The sequence below is a fragment of the Hippopotamus amphibius genome, chromosome 13 (assembly GCF_030028045.1).
Source record: "Hippopotamus amphibius kiboko isolate mHipAmp2 chromosome 13, mHipAmp2.hap2, whole genome shotgun sequence".
NCBI classification, from domain to species: Eukaryota; Metazoa; Chordata; class Mammalia; order Artiodactyla; family Hippopotamidae; genus Hippopotamus; species Hippopotamus amphibius.
Window position 1 is genome coordinate 84,784,641 of NC_080198.1, and position 18,301 is coordinate 84,802,941.

Consider the following 18,301-nt stretch of genomic DNA (forward strand, 5'->3'; position numbering starts at 1 on the left):
AACTCTCAATGAAAGTTTCAACCCAAGGATTCTATATCAAATAGCCTCCTTTCCCAAGTTGTAAAAGCATAACTGCTTCTCCCTGTGAAAATTTTCAACATGTTTGTTCATCATATATACTTATGGCTTACATACTTATTGATCCTAGTACAACTCCTTTAATCAAAAAAGAGCAGTAAAACCCAAAATATCGATTTAGGCAGTATTAGGTAAAGCATGCTAGAAAACTTCAAAAAGATATGGCAACATCACTCCCTCTGAGAATGAGCACATGTGAGGGGGGGAAATTAACAGCAGGGGAAATTATCCTATATTATAGTACTCTAACTTGCTGTCATGACTACATCTTGATACTATAATAGCAATGAGGACCAAAACCAATTTCACTTGTAATGTCCCCACCCACGAATCTGAACATGCAGCAGGCAATCAAATCTTTATTTATGCTCAATAATATCTTAAACCTTGAGTCCCTTAAAAAAAGGAACATAAAAGCATTCAGTAAAAATTTCAACATTCCATCTATGTTGGATGAGAAAAATTAAACATTTCTTCAGAAATGTCTTGAACTTCTAGTTCTCAACTTGAACAGAGCTGTTTCATCTTTAATAGATTCATAACAGTATTAAAATTTTCTAATCAATTATTTATTACAATTAGAGAAGCTGCCTTATTAACTTTGATTTATGTATTAACACACAAAAGGGAAAAATATAATAATGGGTGGTGATGTTCTTATATACAAAAGGCAAACATTTTGAAAGCAAGTGTTAATTTATAAAGAATGTTTGAAGTACTGCTCTACTAGCCTATTTTTTTAAAAGATCAGTTACATATGTAAACATCCTTTTTCTCTATCTTAAATCTACTGGGTTGTCCCTTTTAACTCAAATAGCTCTCGTTTAATAAACACAGCTCTAAATAACTTAAAGGAATACAACAATTTATTTTAAAAATTCGAATATGCTTCAAATGAAAGCTGCCCCTTTATTAAACACCCACAAGTTCCAAACATTGTACAAAACATTAAAAACACTTGTTCATACTCTTTTAGAGCAAAATTGCCTGTTCTGCTGCACTCGTTTTTGCATGATGTTGACATTTTAGCGCCACTGTCATAAAATGACCATTTCTTCAAGATGTGCTCAAGAAACAAATTTCTGATCCATAGCAGTAGATCATGAGGTTAATGCAGAAGTCAACTGGTGAAGTTTCTCTGTCAACTGTTACAGTTAATGTCCTCTTCCTGATTAAGAGAAAACGCAAGTATTAAGCATATAGAAAAATGAATTTTTAATAACACTATTACCCAAAACTCAAGTTTAAAATCAGTTCTTGTAAGGTTTAGCAAAAGAACTTCACCAAATTTAACTGTCATTTATATTACACCTGTTTGTTTTTCAAATTAATACTACAGCAAAGTAAAGTAGAAGCAGGTGAAAAAATTCAAAGGGAAGAGTGATATAAAGTGAAACTATATTCAGCTAAAGCGAAGAACACCAGTGTTCTATATACTTGCTGACAAACAGAAATAAAAGTTGATAGACAATACCATTTCTAAAAATGCAGTCATTTAAAGTTTTTTTTTCCACTCACCTCTGAAACCACCACCTCCTCTTCCTCCTCTGAAACCTCCACCTCCTCTTCCACCTCTAAAACCACCTAAAAATAAAGGAAACAATCATTAAATAACCGTAACCTATCATATTTTGATAAGCCTATAAATATCAATACAATTCTTGCAATTATAAAGAATATACAGAGATTCACATATTTTATCTTACAGATTTTTTTTAAGATAAAAATGGAGAAACTGTAGTAGTTTACCAATCCAGAAGCAGGCTAAAATACTAGGTTACAATTTTTTTTTTTTTTTTTTTTTTTTGGGCACACGGGCTTAGTTGCTCCGCGGCATGTGGGATCTTCCTGAAGCTGGTATCGAACCCGTGACCTCTGCATTGGCAGGCGGATTCTTAACCACTGCGCCACCTAGGAAGCCCTAGGTTACAATTTTTTAAACAAGTTTTCTGTTTTAATAAATCAGAAAAGCTTGTTACTTTAAAGTTCAATTTAGCCCTACTGTTAAATGCAAGAGTACTTCAATTTTTGCTTATAGTATATACTTTTTTAATTGAACTAAGGCTCTTTAATCTAAGAACAAAGGGTGGCAGGTATGGGTGGTTTGGCTCTGGGGATACTTCCATAAACACAACGTTTAAGGTTAACGGAGCTGCAAACAGACCAACAATGATGTTCACATGCTGATGGGCCTTTACATTTAAAAATTTTAAAGCATTTTTTCTACTATCCAACACGTTTGGCTTCCTATTGCAGTCTCTACTTTTACTCATTTTAGGGGCTAACTCTGTAAAGAATGGTGAAATATAAAAAGAGAAATTATAAAATGAGGGAACAAACACATACTTCCAAAATGCTGATATAAAAAAAAATTAAGATTTTAAGAAAACAGTATTGTGAATGCTTTGAAATGTTATATACAATACTGAATATAGAATGGGAGTGAAGGGATCTCCATTCATCAAATTCTCAAAGGTGTACTTCCAAACATACTTAAGAAAGAAATATGTTAATATCTCTTAAGAGATTATCGCCATGCTACCTGGACCCCACAAAGGCACATTTACCAAGTGAAATGATAATTGAGGGGCAAAAGGAAAACAGAATTCTCTCTTTTCTGATGCATAACAGAAGCTGTCCAACCCCACTTTGCAGCTCCTCTTCCTCACCACTTTGGCTCTGCCCATCATCCTGTCACCCACCCGCCACATCATTCACCGATCTAAGCATAGCCAATGCTGCATCCCACTTCATCCCCAGCCCTGCTCATCATCCAGCTGCCCACAATGATGAATGTACCAGAGCTGTGGGGAAACATATATATCAAAAAATTGAAATCAAAGCAATGAATTTTTGGTAATAGTCTTTGATATAACATCAGAAGATATGGGTTTTACTTCTGAGCTGCAAATTGTTTGATTAGGGCAAATTCACTTTTGTAAGCCCCCATTTCCTCATTCATAAAATAAGGATATCACCCTCTTTCACAAGGTTTTGCTAAATATTACAAGAACATACTTGGATATTAAAAGAATATATGACCAGCTCCTGGCATATAATCACCACTCAATGATAGTAACTAAAAAATTATAATTAAGATAATCCTACACTTTGTAGAAACTAAGCATCATTACTATGGTAACCTGCCAAAATGTGAAAATAGTTTTACTAAAAAAATATAACCATAAGGGAGCTTTACCTATATACAAAATTAAATCGTACTACGTAAGTTGGCTGTGACTTCGAAATCTCATTAGATATTTTCCCCCACGGGTAACTTACCACCTCTACCACCTCTGCCACCTCCGCCTCTTCCTCCTCCTCGACCTCCCCTGCCACCGCCTCTTGGAGGTCCCTTCTCCCCTGGAGGTCGAGGTAGAAACCTCTGTAATGGCAACAGCTTATATGGGTCTATATAAAACTGGAAGTGTAACAGAAACAATTAGTGTGATGAGCTGGGGGTAGTATAGTATAATCATTAAGAACCTACACACTAGACTCAAAACTGTTCAAACCCCAACTCTACTACTTAGTACTGTGTAGCCCTGGGCAAGGAATTAATTTCTTTGTGCCTCGGTCTTCTGATCTGTAAGACGAAGATAAGGTACCTACCTCACACATTCCCTGTGAGGGTCAAGAGTAATGTAAGAATACATAAAGCACTTAAGTAAAGCATGACATGCTACCTATTTCAAGACTTCAATAAAGGATCAAATCAATAACTATTTACTGAATATACTACATAATGGAGATGTGGAAACTAAACCCACACCATATTGAGCATTAAAGAGGTTATTTTTCACGACAATGAAATATAGTGGGGTATATTTCACAAAACACACTTGGGGCTTCAAAAAAAAAAAAACTATGGTGTATTACTTATAACAAGATGTCTGAATCCCTCTATCATCGCCTTATCACTCTTCTTCCCTTCACAAATATGTCCCTCAAAAATACTCTCCAGCTCTGCATTGTCCAACATGGCAGCCATTAGCCACATGTGACTATTTACATTTAAATTAATCGACAATTAAAAGTTCATTTCCTGAGTCACACTGGTCACATTTCAGATACTCAATAGCTACAAATGGCTAGGAGCTATTGTATTGGGCAGGAATTTCCACCATCACAGAAATTTCCATTAGACAGCAGTGGTCTAGAGACTATAATAATAATCTAGACTAGATAAGGAGGGCCTGAACCTGAACAGTGGATCTTAAAATAGGAGCAGTAGAATGTACAATCCAGCACATACAATAAAAAAACAGTAAATAACAAAGCCTCAAATAAATAGTACTGTGGGAAAAGGCAGGCATCCAAATCAAATTTAAGTGACTATTACAGACAAATTCTTTTTTTCAGGTCACCAAATGAGAAGCCTGGCTCACAGGCCCACCTGTAGTAGCACAATTTCCCAGTGGGTACTTAGCAGGGCTTCTACAGCCAGCAGCCATATGCCAGCAACAAGGCATTGTCCCCATCTCATTTCCTATTCCAACTTGGCTTCTGGACCAACCACTCCATGGCAGGCTGCATGATCTGTTGATTTCCAAGTTGCTAAATCCAATAAACGCTTTGGCAGTTGAGTACTTCCTCTTGGAAACATTCTGTTCTCTTGACTTTGGTGATACCACTTTTATGAAATTCTCCTGGTTTGCTGCCTCCTTTACTGGCAATTACCTCTCAGTCACCACTAACAGACATATAAATTTAGGAGGTGCCCCAAAGCTCTTTTCTTCTCACTTTTTCTTCCTACACTGTATCGTATACTGTCTATGCAATGACAATTTCCCAAATCTAATGCTAGTCCAGACTCTTCCTTTCAGCTCCTAACTATGTGAACATCTCACAAGGGCTGCAAACTCATCACGTCCAAAAGTGAACTCATTATCTCCCCCCAATCCCCTCTTCTCCAATGTTGCCCATTTCAGCGAATGGTGACACCATCCACGAAGGTGTTGAAATTAGACATGTGAAAGATGGTGATATTTTTTACTTCGCCAGCTAATCAATTACCAAGACCTATTGATTCTACTTCCTGTATCTCTCATAAAACCATCCACTTTTCTCCATTTCCACTGTTACTACCCTAGTGCAAAAATATCTCTTTCAGGACTAAAGCAACAGCATCCAACCACTCCCCTTCAGACACAGTACTGACCTCTTTCCAGGATGCCCTTTTATTTTTCTAGTGCTCTCTTTTAAGTATAAATTTAACCATATATATCCTGACAGTTAAAAGCAAAATTAAAACTAAAGTCTAAATTCTTTCCCATGACCTGAAAGCCTTAAGTAATCTAGCCCCTGCCTACCTCTCTAGTCATTAATTCACAACTTTCCCCACTCCTCCTAAATGTTCTAGGTCCAAGCTATACCTCTGCCGTTTTCAGATCCTTAAAGTGGCTTACTATCACACTTGCACATGCTGTTTTCCCTACTTCCAATGCACTTCCTCCTCCTCTGTGACTAGAGCAGTGGTTCCCAAGTGCTAGCCTAACCTTCATCAAAATCATTCAGGAGCTTTCCTTTTTAAAACTGAACCCTCCAAAGGAAACTATAAGGGAAATGAAAAGACAACCCTCAGAATGGGAGAAAATATTTGCAAATGAATCAATAGACAAAGGATTAATCTCCAAAATATATAAACAGTTCATCCAGCTCAATATCAAAAAAACAAACAACCCAATCAAAAAATGGACAGAAGACCTAAATAGGCATTTCTCCAAAAAAGACATATGGATGGCCAAGGGGCACATGAAAAGCTGCTCAACATCACTAATTATTAGAGAAATGCAAATCAAAACTACAATGAGGTATCACCTCACGCTGGTTAGTTTGGGCATCATCAGAAAATTTACAAACAGTAAATGCTGGAGAGGGTGTGGAGAAAAGGGAACCCTCTTGCACTGTTGGTGGGAATGTAAATTGATACAGCCACTATGGAGAACAGTATGGAGGTTCCTTGCAAAACTAAAAGTAGAATTACCATATGACCCAGCAATCCCACTCCTGGGCATATACCCAGAGAACATTGTAATTCAAAAAGACACATGCACTCCAATGTTCACTGCAGCACTATTTACAATAGCCAGGACATGGAGGCAACCTAAATGTCCATCAACAGATGAATGGATAAAGAAGATGTGGTAAATATATACAATGGAATACTACTCAGCTGTACAAAGGAACAAAATTGGGACATCTGTAGAGTCATGGATGGACCTAGAGACGGTCATACAGAGTGAAGTGAGTCAGAAAGAGAAAAACAAATATCATATATTAACACACATATGCAGAATATAGAAAAATGATACAAATCAACCGGTTTGCAAGGCAGAAATATAGACACAGATGTAGAGAACAAACATATGGACACAAAGTGGGGACAGCAGGGGTTTTTGGGGGGGGGGGGGATGAACTGGGAGACTGGAATTGCCATACATACATTACTAATGAGAAAAAAAATGTCTAAATGTATGCTTTAAATATATGCAGTTTATTGTATGTCAATTGTATCTCAATAAAAGTTCTTAAAGAAAAAAAAAAAAACTGAATCCTCGTCCCTACCTAAGACCTACTCAGTCAAACTTCTAGGAGTGGGACCTAGAAATACATCTTCTTAAAAGCTCCCCCAGATAATTCTGATGTGCAACCAGGTTTGAGAGTCACTTGTCGTCAACTTTCAGGTCTCAGCTTCAAGCTCACATTCTCAGCAAGCCAACACACTAAATTTGGTCTCATTACTAACATTCTCATACCAACCTGTATTACTCCTTTACAGCACACATCACGATCTTACTGAAGTATCTGTGAAATCATTTAGTATCTGCCTTCTCCCAAATAGCTTGATAATTTAATGTTATATTTAGAAAGCTTTTCAGTAAGTTTTACAGAAAATAAAAAGTCTTCTAGCAGTTACAGAATTGCTAATATGAGCAAGGATTACTTTCTGAAAACCCGAATTAAATACATTACTTTTAAAGATAAGTAAGTTCAGCGTCTGAAGTACAGAATGTCTCAGTTTAAGAGCTTCACTAGTGATACCCTGGGAAAGTCTCAAGTGCCTTAAGTAAAACTGTCCTAAGGTAGGTCATTCATTTACAAAACCAAGGTTCTAGGTATTAAAAGCTTGACTCACCTTCTGTAGTTTTTTAAAGGAAGATGCCTTCATGTTCTCTGACAATTTAACTGAAAAATACTATTAATTTTATTAAGGAATAAGCAATTAAAATCAAAGATAATCTTCTGAATTCACGTGGTTTTAAAAATAACAAGGTTAGAATATACAGAAATATTTAAGAAAAGTAAGAAATGAGTTTCCAAACAGAAGTTTTTATTTTAAAACTTCCAATTCCACCAAACTATTGCAGTGGCATCATCATATCCAAAGCAAGCACATCAACCTTGTGGCACTGATCCAAGTGGCAATCATTTCTAAAACCTTTCAAAATGGAAGTCACACTTATAAGGCCTATCTTTTCAATATATGTGGAAATACATTTCCCTCTCTTGATCCTCCTTTATGGTCCATCTTAGCAATCAATACTCCATCCACTTTAACTAAGCAGCAAGTTTAGTATAATCAATACTTAACTTTTCAATGAGATTGCTACACCTTCCAATCAAAAAGGATACAAAATCTCTAAGTTGTCCAAATATTTCATCCACTTTTCCAATTTGTTCTTTGTTTTCTAAATAAACTGGAGCATTGAAATAAGGCACCTTATTTTCATCTGTGGTACATTTACAAACTATGTCATCTTCACAGGGGTGCAGGAACTCTCCTAATACTGATATAAGACACAAAAATGTTAAAATATAAAACAATTTCAAATGATATTGACCAACCTCTTCTGGAAGCTTTCCCCTTGGCTGCCTGCGATTTCACCATATCTGTTCTGAGGCAGAAAAGCCTTCCTGGGTTAGTATACCAACTCCACAAAACACTAGTTATGTGACCTGGGGTACGGCTCTCACCTTCTCTGTGCTTCAGTGTCTTCATTGTTAATGTAGAGCTAACAACAATACGGACACCTAATACATAGTATTGTGAGGATTAAGTGCAATAATAAATGCCAAGTGCCTAAAAAGACCACTCGACCTACAATAAGTTATTTTATTATAATTATAATAACTGTTATTACTTGATTAAACACTATGCTTCATTCTATTGTCTCTTCTTCCTTCTCCCCATCCCTAACTCTAGGTCAGTCTTTGTTGTTCTCCTGCCCTTTCTTTCTCCCCTTTCGTAACTCCCCACTCCCACCTCTTCACCAATGACTCTTTGATCTTATCCAAGAAGCATGGAATCTTAAAATAACCACCTTTATACTAACTTACTCACCCCAAACTAAAATACTCATTGTACTCCTGCAAAACCAATTCTCAATTCCTATTACCCAAGCTCAAAACCTGGAACCCTTTATTCCCAGTATCAGCCAAGTTCTACTAGGTTTGTTTCCATTGAAATATCTCTCCGGTCTAATCCTTCTTTTTTTCCTCACTTTCACAATGCTCTCAAGGTGTCATGTATGGACTGTTATGGGGCTAGGACCTCTGACTCTAGCCACTGACATCCTCAATCTTCTGTACTGATCCAACCTGCTCTTTATATCAGACCCTGTTCATCCTTTCTCTTCTTTGATGTAGGCTTCTATTGTCAAACCTTGTCTCACTTTCCATGACTTCCATCCTACCTCTTTGATAATTACCCCAAAACTGCTCTAATTAGGTCTTTTTCTTGACTTCCCCTCTGCAGTTTCCCTTTTGAGCAAGTTTTTTACTCACTTCACTTACTTATGAGTAGCAATTAAAAGCAAGGACTTTGGAGTCAGGAAATTTGGCTTTGTTATCTCAAATATATCACTTACTGATCACTTAACCACTATGGCCCTAGCAAAGAAACTTAACTCTGAATCACAGTTTTCTTATTTGTAAAATGAGGACAGTAGAAGTAAGCACACAATATTACCTATTTACATCCTTTCAGTTCAAACTTAAGGTCCATCTCCAAGACGCATTCTAAGTGCCCTTCAGCTTTCTTATCTTCCTCTTACAGACTACTGCACCATTATAAGTCAGTTTACAGCGTCTCGGTAGGCTTGACTCCCCAACGAAACAGCAACCTCTGTATGAGGGAGAGCTGCTGGACCTTTCAACACCTGACTCCCAGTAAAGCTTACTAATAACACAAGCCCACAACCTCCATCCTCCGACCCCATTCCACCCTCGCCCCCAAGTAGGCCAAGCTTTGAAGCCCTACATACAAACTACTTGTTCTGGAGGTCCTTGGTCTTGGCCCTTGTTAAAGCCTCCGCGGCCGCCCCCTCGTCCAAATCCTCCTCTGCCGCCGCCGCCGCCTCTGAAATTACCGCCTCCTCCACCTCGGAAATTACCGCCGCCTCCACCTCGGAAATTACCGCCGCCTCCACCTCGGAAGTGGTTGCTGCTGCCGCCGCCGCGACCGAAGCCGCCACCTCGATTAAAGCCTCCGCGACCTCCGCCTCGAAAAGACATGCTCGCTCCTACCTGGTTAAAAAAAACAGTGCGGGCCTTTCAGCCACTGCGGCCTCTGGGTAAACCACTTAGGCCAGAAACCATAAAAGCGGACAACAATAACGGTAGCAACCCTGTCACCTCACCCATGGCCAGGCGGCCAGCGAAGAGCCCGAACGGTGAGCGTCACCTCCCCATAGGCCTGTGAGCGCCGACCGACCACTCGCCAGCCCCGTCGCCCCCGGTGGGTACCTCCTCCCCCAGCAGGCTGCGAGGTCCTCAGCCGCATTCCCCTCCTCCCTCCGCTTGGTTGCACGTCCAGCCTTCTCAGACTGCCCGGCCCCCTCCTGCCACTCACCGGCGCCACGTGCACCCCAGGCCGGGGTACACACACGCACCCGCCCGGTACTTCCGCCGCACACGAGCCTCTTCGGCCACCGTACCGGCACAAAACGGAGGCGTTGGAGGGAGCCAACTAGGAACTCGAATAAATGGTTTAGGAAACCAGCCAGTCACCCGCGGAACCAGGGACTCTGTCACCTATCCAAAGCAGCCTTCAGCGCTGGAAAAGTATCAGTAATACCTAACGTCAACCGCTACTTTACGACAGTCAGGTCTCCTTGCCTACAGCGAGCAGAGGAAGTGACGTACACGAGCGGCGTCCTTTGCGGCAGGACGTTGCAGGAAGTGCCGTCCTGCGGCGTTTCCCGTGGCGATGGTCGGCGTCGGGGACCGCCTCTCTCTCCCAGCGGCCAGGCATGTTCCTGATGGGAGCTGTCCTCTCACGCGGCACTGCGGTCCCGTCGCTCGTGAGTTGGTGGCGGCTCCAACTATGCTGCCCAAGCCTCTGAGGAGGTTTGAGCCGTGCTCTGCCCGGAGGTGGATCTGGCCGCGTCGGAACCCAGTGGAAGGGCTTGTCTGCGTGTTTCTTCCGTATCTTTTGAAGTACGCACGGTAGTGGGCAGTACTGTGCCCGTCGTTTTGTCCTGTGGTGTCAGGAATGGAAGAGGGGAAAAAAAAAAAAAGTGTGTTTCTGTGAACTTTTAAAGAAACTTATTTTAAAGCCAGACCATATTTTTTATAAATTTATTTATTTATTTATTTAATTGTCTGTGTTGGGTTTTCGTTGCTGCACACGGGCTTTATCTAGTTGCGGTGAGCGGGGGCTACTCATTGCGGTGGCCTCGCTTGTTGCAGAGCATAGGCTGTAGGCACATGGGCTTCAGTAGTTGTGGCACATGGGCTCAATAGTTGTGGCTCACGGGCTTTAGAGTGCAGGCTCAACAGTTGTGGCGCAAGGGCTTAGTTGCTCCGTGGCATGTGGTACCTTCGTGGGGCAGGGATCGAACCCGTGTCCCCTGCATTGGCAGGTGGATTCTTACCCACTATGCCACCTAGGAAGTCCCAAAGCCAGACCATATTTTTATCTTTTATACCAGATAGTTTATTCCTTTGTCAAGTATGTATTGAGCCCGGACAGGACAGTGTCTCTGCTACAAGCCCCTCCCCTTCTGTCTTTAAGTCCTTGATTTGTTAAATTTGATTGGTCTCTTTTCACTTGAATCTTCTGAGACCTCACCTTGATATTTAATACAGTCATCCTCATCTTTGAAAGAAGGTGGGGATTGGTATATTTTTTTAGAGGGTTATTTAAATACTGGAAGAATTTCGTAAACTTAACTATGGGAATATTAGGAATCACAATATGTCTTTTACACTGAAGTAGAAGCTTCTTGAGAAAACACCAGTCACATATATAAAAGAAATTTGGTAAATGAATTTTTATTCAGATTTGATAAATGCACTTTAAATTCTATACATCATGCAGAGGTAGAATTATTCATAACTGCTCTGCTCTATTTTGCTCTGTTTATGTTGTGTTTTATCTCCATTTGGTGTGCCAGTATTATCTACAACTCAGTGTGATGAAACCATTGAAATTTTATGGGACCTTCAAGATTACGTGGTGCCCCTTTATTTTACACGTAAAGAACTGACAGAGAAGCAAAGTAACTTCTGCAGCTAGTTTGAGGGACAAAGGGGAACCATGGATTCTCACAGTCCTCAGTCCTTTGCTGTACCACCACCCCCAATCTTAGTCCGTCCTCTTTCAAAATTATTGATCATTCCAGTTCTCTGTCCTCATGGTAGCATCATACTCTTGGTTTCTGAATCTTTGCTCTCAAACCTTTGAGCACTCTCCTCTGTCATCATTGTCACCATCCCCACCCAACCTTGGTGGCAGTCTCTTTTATCTAAAGCTATCAATTTCTGTTCATGCCATCTAAAGTAGCTTTGTACTGTCGTTACAGGCCTCCTGTTGCCACTACTACACTTTCCTTTGTTATTCATACCCTAAATCACACAATATACAACAACTCAAAAGTCTAGAAATAATTACAGTGAACTACAACATCCTCACATTCTGAGCATCTTTGTTATATCAAAATAAATGCTTCTGGGCTTTTCCTCCTCCCACCTGTACTGCATGTGATGACATACTGAACTTATTATAGCCATCCTCAGGATCCCAAATAGTTCTCCATTTCCTTTAGCAACAAGTCTAAAGTAAAATCTTTCCATTGACTACGGCTTCCATGTAATTAATTTTATTTCCCTCCAGTGCTATACACCATTTCTCTGCCCCATCAGGCCAAAATCATTGCCTTGCTTCTCTTTCTCTGCCATTGGCAATCACTTCCTTCTTGGAAAAGCTCCATTTCCCATCCATTAACCAGCCTTTTTCTATCTTTCTACCCTGGAAGAACCATTGAAGTCATTTTTATGTCTCAGAAAACCCTAAATAATATAAATATATATATATATATCTCCATCCTAGTAAGTTAACATGATCAGTAGCTTATAGACATGTAGACATAGTAGTCCAATAATAATTGTCAGTGCTCTTTTTTTCCAATTGTTGTGAAATACACATAGCAGACTCTACCACATTAATCATTTTGAAGTGTATCCATGGTTCACATTGTGCAACTCAGTGCTGTTTTGAGTAGAGAATGGTGTTTTTCTATGAATCTGGGTTTTCTTGTCCAACTTATTAGCCTGCTCTGTGTAGTTTCCCCCTTCTCACAAAGGATCTCAATTCTTTTTTTAAATTTTTTTATCGAAGTAGAGTTGCTGTACAATATTATATGTTACAGGTGTACAATATAGTTATTCATAATTTTTAAATGTTACACTCCATTTTTGTTATTTTAAAATAGGATATCAATTCTGATGCAGATTAAGTGGGAGAGGAAACTTCCATTATTCATTTAATTTAGTAGATTGCAAATTGATTTTAATGAATATTAATCTCTTTTTATAGGCCTGTGTGTGCATAAAAGTGGGGTTTTTTTTGAAACTAAAGAAGATAATGAAATTTACCTGTTTAGTATGAAATCTTTGTCTTTTGCTATGTGTATGGTCAATTCTGAGTCATTCTTGAAACTTGCATACACAGATTTCATTTTCAGCTGAAATAAGATTGTTTTGGTCACTGTTTTTAAGCTCAAAGAAAAAGCTTGCTCATACAAGTAAGAAGTTGGAAAGTAGAGTAAATGTTTATTACTTTCACGTGAATGGCAGGGTGCTCTTTCACAAAAATCCAGAAGTTGTAGAAGAGCAGATCAGTAAATTTCATCTTATGTTTATAATCATAGTCTTAGAAACTCTCCCTCTTCTCTCAAAGTCAGGTGCGCAGGTTGAGAAGCAGATTCAGAGAAAGGAGCCCTCATTTGGTCATTTACTTGTTAAAGGGGAGGGAAAATATGGTTCAGTTTTGTTCTGGATTCCCCCCAGGTGGTTTGGTCTCAACTTGAGACTTCCTCACTCTCAAGTGCAAGCAGCAGTAGAAACATTTTAAGATTTCTTTTTGCCGTATGTTTTTTCCAAAGATTCAGTTTCCATTTAAAACCAAGAATCTTGTCACTTGAAATCAAGATATTTTCTCCAGGCCCTAGTATACCCACAGTTCACTTTTCAGCTCAAACATCCTGTTAAGAACCGAAATCAATATTAGTTTCTCTTACTGTGTAACAAATTACCCCCAAACTTAGTGACTTAATGTAATAAACATTATCTTGAATAATTTCCATAAGTCAGAAATTCAGGAGCAACTTAGCTAGTTGGTTCTGGCTCTGGGTTTCATGACATAGCAGTCATGATGTAGATGGAGGCTGCCATCATCTAAAGGCACGACTGGGGTTGGAGGATTAATTTCTGAGGTGGCTAACTCACATGACTAGCAAACTAATGCTCTCTTGTCAAGAGGACTCAGTTCCATGTTCTTGGGTATACTGGCCTTTGATAAGTTTAATCATTCTTATATCATCATCCAGAATTTTCTTCATTTCAGCTCCAGAAGTTTTCTGACACCAGCACCTCCTTAGGAGGAAAGCAGTGTGTTGTGAATACATCAGAATTTTCCCTTTTATGAAAGTGAACCATCTCGGAACAATGCTGAAATCACTGATGGGGCACCATCAGTGCAGCTGCCAACACATTTCTTCCAAGATGTACCTTTTGCTTCCAATATGAAGACAAGACAGTAAATGTATCTTGGCCTTTGCTTGTTTTGGGCAGCATTTTATAGAAGAAAAATTTCACCACAATTTACATATCTTACAAGTGCTATCATGTGACGTTTGTTGTTGAAATCTATTGATCCATCAGTCTGGATAAAAGTTTTTTGGTTTATTATATAAAATCTCTTTAGCGTCATGTGACTTGTCATCAATTACATGAATTTATCAAACTTTGAGAGTGAAACCTTTTTAGTTTCTCAAATAATATCTTATCCTGACATTTTACTCTCTCTAAGTTTACATACTAGAATTGTGAGGGTCTTCCCAACTCTGGGGCTTTTTTTCCTTTTTTAGTCAAAAAGTTCTGCCACTTAATAACGTGACTTTTTTTAAACAAGTTTTTTACTCTGGGATTCCAAAGGCCATTTGAAATTATTTGCTTCCTTTCTGTGATTTATGTGTCTTTTCAATTTTGCTGGAGCCATTGCTGCACTTATTTGTAAGTTGTGATTCTTTATCACTATCAGAATTAATTAGGCCTAGAGTTCTCTTTCATCTCCCACTTCGTCTTCAAAAATCACCACATTGAACTCTTAAGTCATGTTTGTAAAACAGGTGTTAATAAACTGTAAAACAAGCAAACTAAACAAGGAAATCACAAAAGAAAAATGAAATCTTTATAATACACTTTTAACATACAAGCTCCAGCCATACAATACATTTGATTGACATGACTCTTAAGTCCCTTATTCTTTACCAGTTATCTCTCCCTATTTTCTTTCATGGCATCTATTGTTGAAGGAACTGAGTTTTTTATCTTGTAGATTTCCCATCTTCTTGGTCATATAAACCATATTTTTCTGTTCTCTGTGTTTGCTGTAAACTGGTAATTGCCTGGTAGTGAGATATGGAGACTCGATTATGTTCAGGTTCAATTTTTTGTTTCAAGAACACTTCTCACAGCATCACACAAGGAGGCACATGACATCTGGTTGTTTCTCTTTTGGTAATGTTAAGATTGATCAGTGGGATCAGTATATCACCCTGATCCATCTGTGAGAAAGTTCCCTGCCCACTTCTCGCCTGATGGATTTAGCAGCTATCAGTGATCCTCACCTAGATTCATCTATTCATGAGGAATTGCAAAATGGTGACATGCTAATTTTATCATTCCTTCAGCAATTATTAGCTGAAATAAAGAACTTTCCTTCATTATTTTTAATATTTATTTTTACCTAAATCCTTTGTTATCATCATCCTTTTTAATGCTTAAATTGTTTCTTTGGCTTGTGAGAGCCCCTTCAAGTTTGGTCCTATGTCTGTTAATACCACTCACTAGCCTCTGATAGCTTCCTTGCTCTCTGACACCAGATGTATCTGACATATCTTCTACATTTCCTACCCCAACTCTTTCTTCAAGGAGCCCTTGTTTCTTTTAGTAGGAAAGGGTATGGAAAGAACGCAGTCTGGCACTAAGGGGTGCTCATTGCTTTCGGATTATCCTGACTTTGCCTTATTGGACAGAGACAGGAGGTACATATTTTTAGAAAGAAAAAAAAAATATGATTTGTACTGATATGTCCAAAGTTAAGACTACAGGGTTTTTGCTTCTTTTGAATTTAAACGTGTGCCTCTCCTACCCTGAAATTATGACATTAACATAATTACTTATTTACTTGAGCCTATATACATATGTATGTGTGTATGCATAAAAAGTTGTCAAATAAGTATCATTGTTATTATTAACAGACTACTGAATCCTATTTAAGATTTTGTTCGTATCATTTTGCTGATATTTTGTTTAGGACTTTTGCACCTATAGTCATAAATGAGGTTGGTCTCTCTTTCTTTTTATTGTGCTCTACAAACTGGTTATGTAGATTCTGACTACAGAGAACTGTGTGGATGATTGTGTAGGAGAAGGTGGGGTGGGATGTGAGGCCTTGGGAGATTGCCTTTACTTTTTTTTTTTTAATTTTATTTATTTATTTATTTAATTGGCTGTGTTGGGTCTTTTTTGCTGTGCGCAGGCTTTCTTTTAGTTGTGGTGAGTGGGGGCTACTCTTCATTGTGGCCTGCAGACTCCTCTTTGCCGTGGCGTCTCTTGTTGCAGGAGCACGGGCTCTAGGCGCGTGGGCTTCAGTAGTTGTAGCACATGGGCTCAATAGTTGTGGCTCACGGGCTCTAAAGCGCAGGCTCAATAGTTGTGGCGCACGGGCTTAGTTGCCCCACAGAAGGAGCAGGGATGGAACCCGTGTCCCCTGCATTGGCAGGCAGATTCTTAACCACTGCGCCACCTAGGAAGCCCTATAGCTTGCTTTTTAAGTGCAGAGATTCCCTAAACCCCATGAAGTTGTACCTGGAATGGTTCTCTGCTTCTCTTGCCACAGTGTTCACACCAGGGGCACTAGGTTAGAACATGTACTGCAGGGAGCCTTTTGTAGGGTTTATCCTGGAGCAAATGCTGAAGTAGGTTTCCCGAAGAATGGGGAACTGGCTTAACTGTTTTGCTCTTTATTTAATTGATCACCTAGTCTATCACTTCTCCCAGATACTGCTGTTTTTATTTACTTTGTAGTCTCCCTTATTCTGGATACAATTGTCACTTGTATCAGTTTAGCATTTCTTAAAACTCCTTTAAATTTTGCAGTTAATCTCTTCCTCTCTGTTTTATGTCTTCCAGTAAATCTTCACTGTTTGTATTCTGTTGATGGACTCCCTCTTCATTTTCCAATGGTGCAATGGAATTATTTTTATTTTTATATTTATTTTCACTGAGATGTTGGAAGGAAAGAGATATAAACTATATAGAATATCAGACATTGTGAGCTATTAATTACATTTTCTATTTGCTAATTGCTGACAAATAGGAAAAGTCATTTTCTTATGTTGATTTTGTATCCAGTGGCTTTAATAAACTTTGACTTTAGGTCTGATAGTTTCAGTTCATTTTACCTAAGTAAACAATCATTTCATCTATAAATAATGGCAATTTTGTCTCTTCCACCCCAATATTTATAAATTTTTTCGTGTTTATTGCCTCCAATAATAACAATAATATTGAAATATAGCATCCTTGCTTTTCCCAACTCTAGTGGGTTTGGCTCTAGTGTTTCACCAGTGTATATGGTGTTTACTGTTGGTTTCTACCCTTTATAAGGTTAATGACCTTTGCTCTATTCCTAGATTGCTCACTTTTTTTAAAACTAAGAAGTGGTATTAAACTCATATCGAATACCTTTTCTGTTTCTTGTGATATACAGATTCTCTTATTTAATCTATGATTTTAATTAAAGATTCTAATATACTGAATCACACTAATAGATATCCTAATGTTGAACACTCCTGTATTTCCCACTTGGTCCCCACTTGGTCATGATATGTTATTCTTTTACTATATTGTGGTTTATGGTATATGGGTTGCTAACATTTACTTAGGATTATTGCATGGATATTAATTAAGATTAGCTTATAGATTTCTTTCAGAGGCTTATATCCAGTTTTGGATGAGTATATTAGAGTATGGCTAATAAGTTGGAGAGCTTTTTATCTTTTTTTGTATTCTGGAAAAAGTTTAAATAACAGAATGATCTTTCTTAAGAGTTGGTAAAACTTAGTATCTTTGGGGGTTTAAAATCTTAACTTTTCCATTTCTTCTTAGCTATTAATTTATTTGAATTTTCTGTCTCTTCCTGAGTCAATTCCAATAATTCTATTTTCTTTGAAATTTTCTTCCAGATCTTCAGATGATTTGATGAATTGCACAGATTGTATCACTTAGGGTTCCACTGACAAGCCACCAAACCAATTCTGGCTAACTTTAGTAAAAGAAAATTCATTTGGAAAATAATAGGACGTTCACAGTACTGGCAGGTGACTAAGCACCTAGGCTTAAGAACTAAGAATACTTAACAAGGCCAAAAGGAATCATAAGAAGCTTATCTTATAGCTGAAACAGTCTGACCGGTACGCTGCTGCTGCAATAGATAATTCACAACTGTTTCTTTTGTTCTCTTATCACTTAACTCAAGAATCAAACACCAGAGAGAGAGAGAAGCTCTTTGATCAGTCCCTGGGCTATGAAAAAGGAATGGGAAGAGGTTCGATGTGGATTTCTCAACTTCCATTTGGAAAGCAGTTACCTGGAATTACTCTCCCACCAAAACAACTCATAATAGAAGAAAGATAATTCCACACAGAAAATT

At 38.5% G+C, this 18,301-nt stretch overlaps 2 protein-coding genes across 9 annotated transcripts in view; one reads left to right on the plus strand and one right to left on the minus strand.

Annotated features, from left to right (window-relative positions):
• Nucleotides 1–922: 922 nt before the first annotated feature.
• Nucleotides 923–10,136, minus strand: GAR1 (GAR1 ribonucleoprotein). 5 transcript variants are annotated; one of them, XM_057706255.1, is made up of 7 exons: nucleotides 9,932–10,136; nucleotides 9,474–9,606; nucleotides 7,714–7,868; nucleotides 7,217–7,276; nucleotides 3,361–3,499; nucleotides 1,597–1,662; nucleotides 923–1,246 (listed from the first exon to the last, which is right to left on the minus strand). In XM_057706255.1, exons 2-7 carry the CDS (start codon nucleotides 9,592–9,594, stop codon nucleotides 1,233–1,235), a joined length of 555 nt encoding a protein of 184 aa, XP_057562238.1. In that variant the 5' UTR covers nucleotides 9,595–9,606; nucleotides 9,932–10,136; the 3' UTR covers nucleotides 923–1,232. The 5 variants fall into 5 exon arrangements, with proteins under 5 accessions (XP_057562238.1, XP_057562233.1, XP_057562234.1 ...); XM_057706250.1 differs by having other exon boundaries at nucleotides 9,345–9,606; nucleotides 9,932–10,134; XM_057706251.1 differs by having other exon boundaries at nucleotides 9,345–9,606; nucleotides 9,826–9,963.
• CFI (complement factor I) overlaps nucleotides 9,799–18,301 on the plus strand; it is a 66,919-nt gene continuing 58,416 nt past the window's right edge. The window contains exons 1-2 of one of the 4 annotated variants that reach the window (XM_057706245.1): nucleotides 9,799–9,817; nucleotides 17,835–18,062. The gene's annotated coding sequence lies outside the window, so the exon portion shown is untranslated. Of the gene's footprint in view, nucleotides 9,818–10,189; nucleotides 10,519–11,268; nucleotides 18,063–18,301 lie in introns of those variants that run through there. The other 3 variants (XM_057706241.1, XM_057706243.1, XM_057706244.1) reach the window with 3 other exon arrangements.

Bases quoted from the DNA above. Each gene is read 5' to 3' on its own strand.
- GAR1 (XM_057706250.1), bottom strand. From the start codon at position 9,594: ATGTCTTTTCGAGGCGGAGGTCGCGGAGGCTTTAATCGAGGTGGCGGC. The intron at 7,277-7,713 runs GTATCCTTTTTG...TAAAATTAATAG, and splicing joins TTGGACAACTTAGAGATTTT to TATTTTTCAGTTAAATTGTC. The intron at 3,500-7,216 runs GTGAGTCAAGCT...TTACACTTCCAG, and splicing joins CCTTTAAAAAACTACAGAAG to TTTTATATAGACCCATATAA.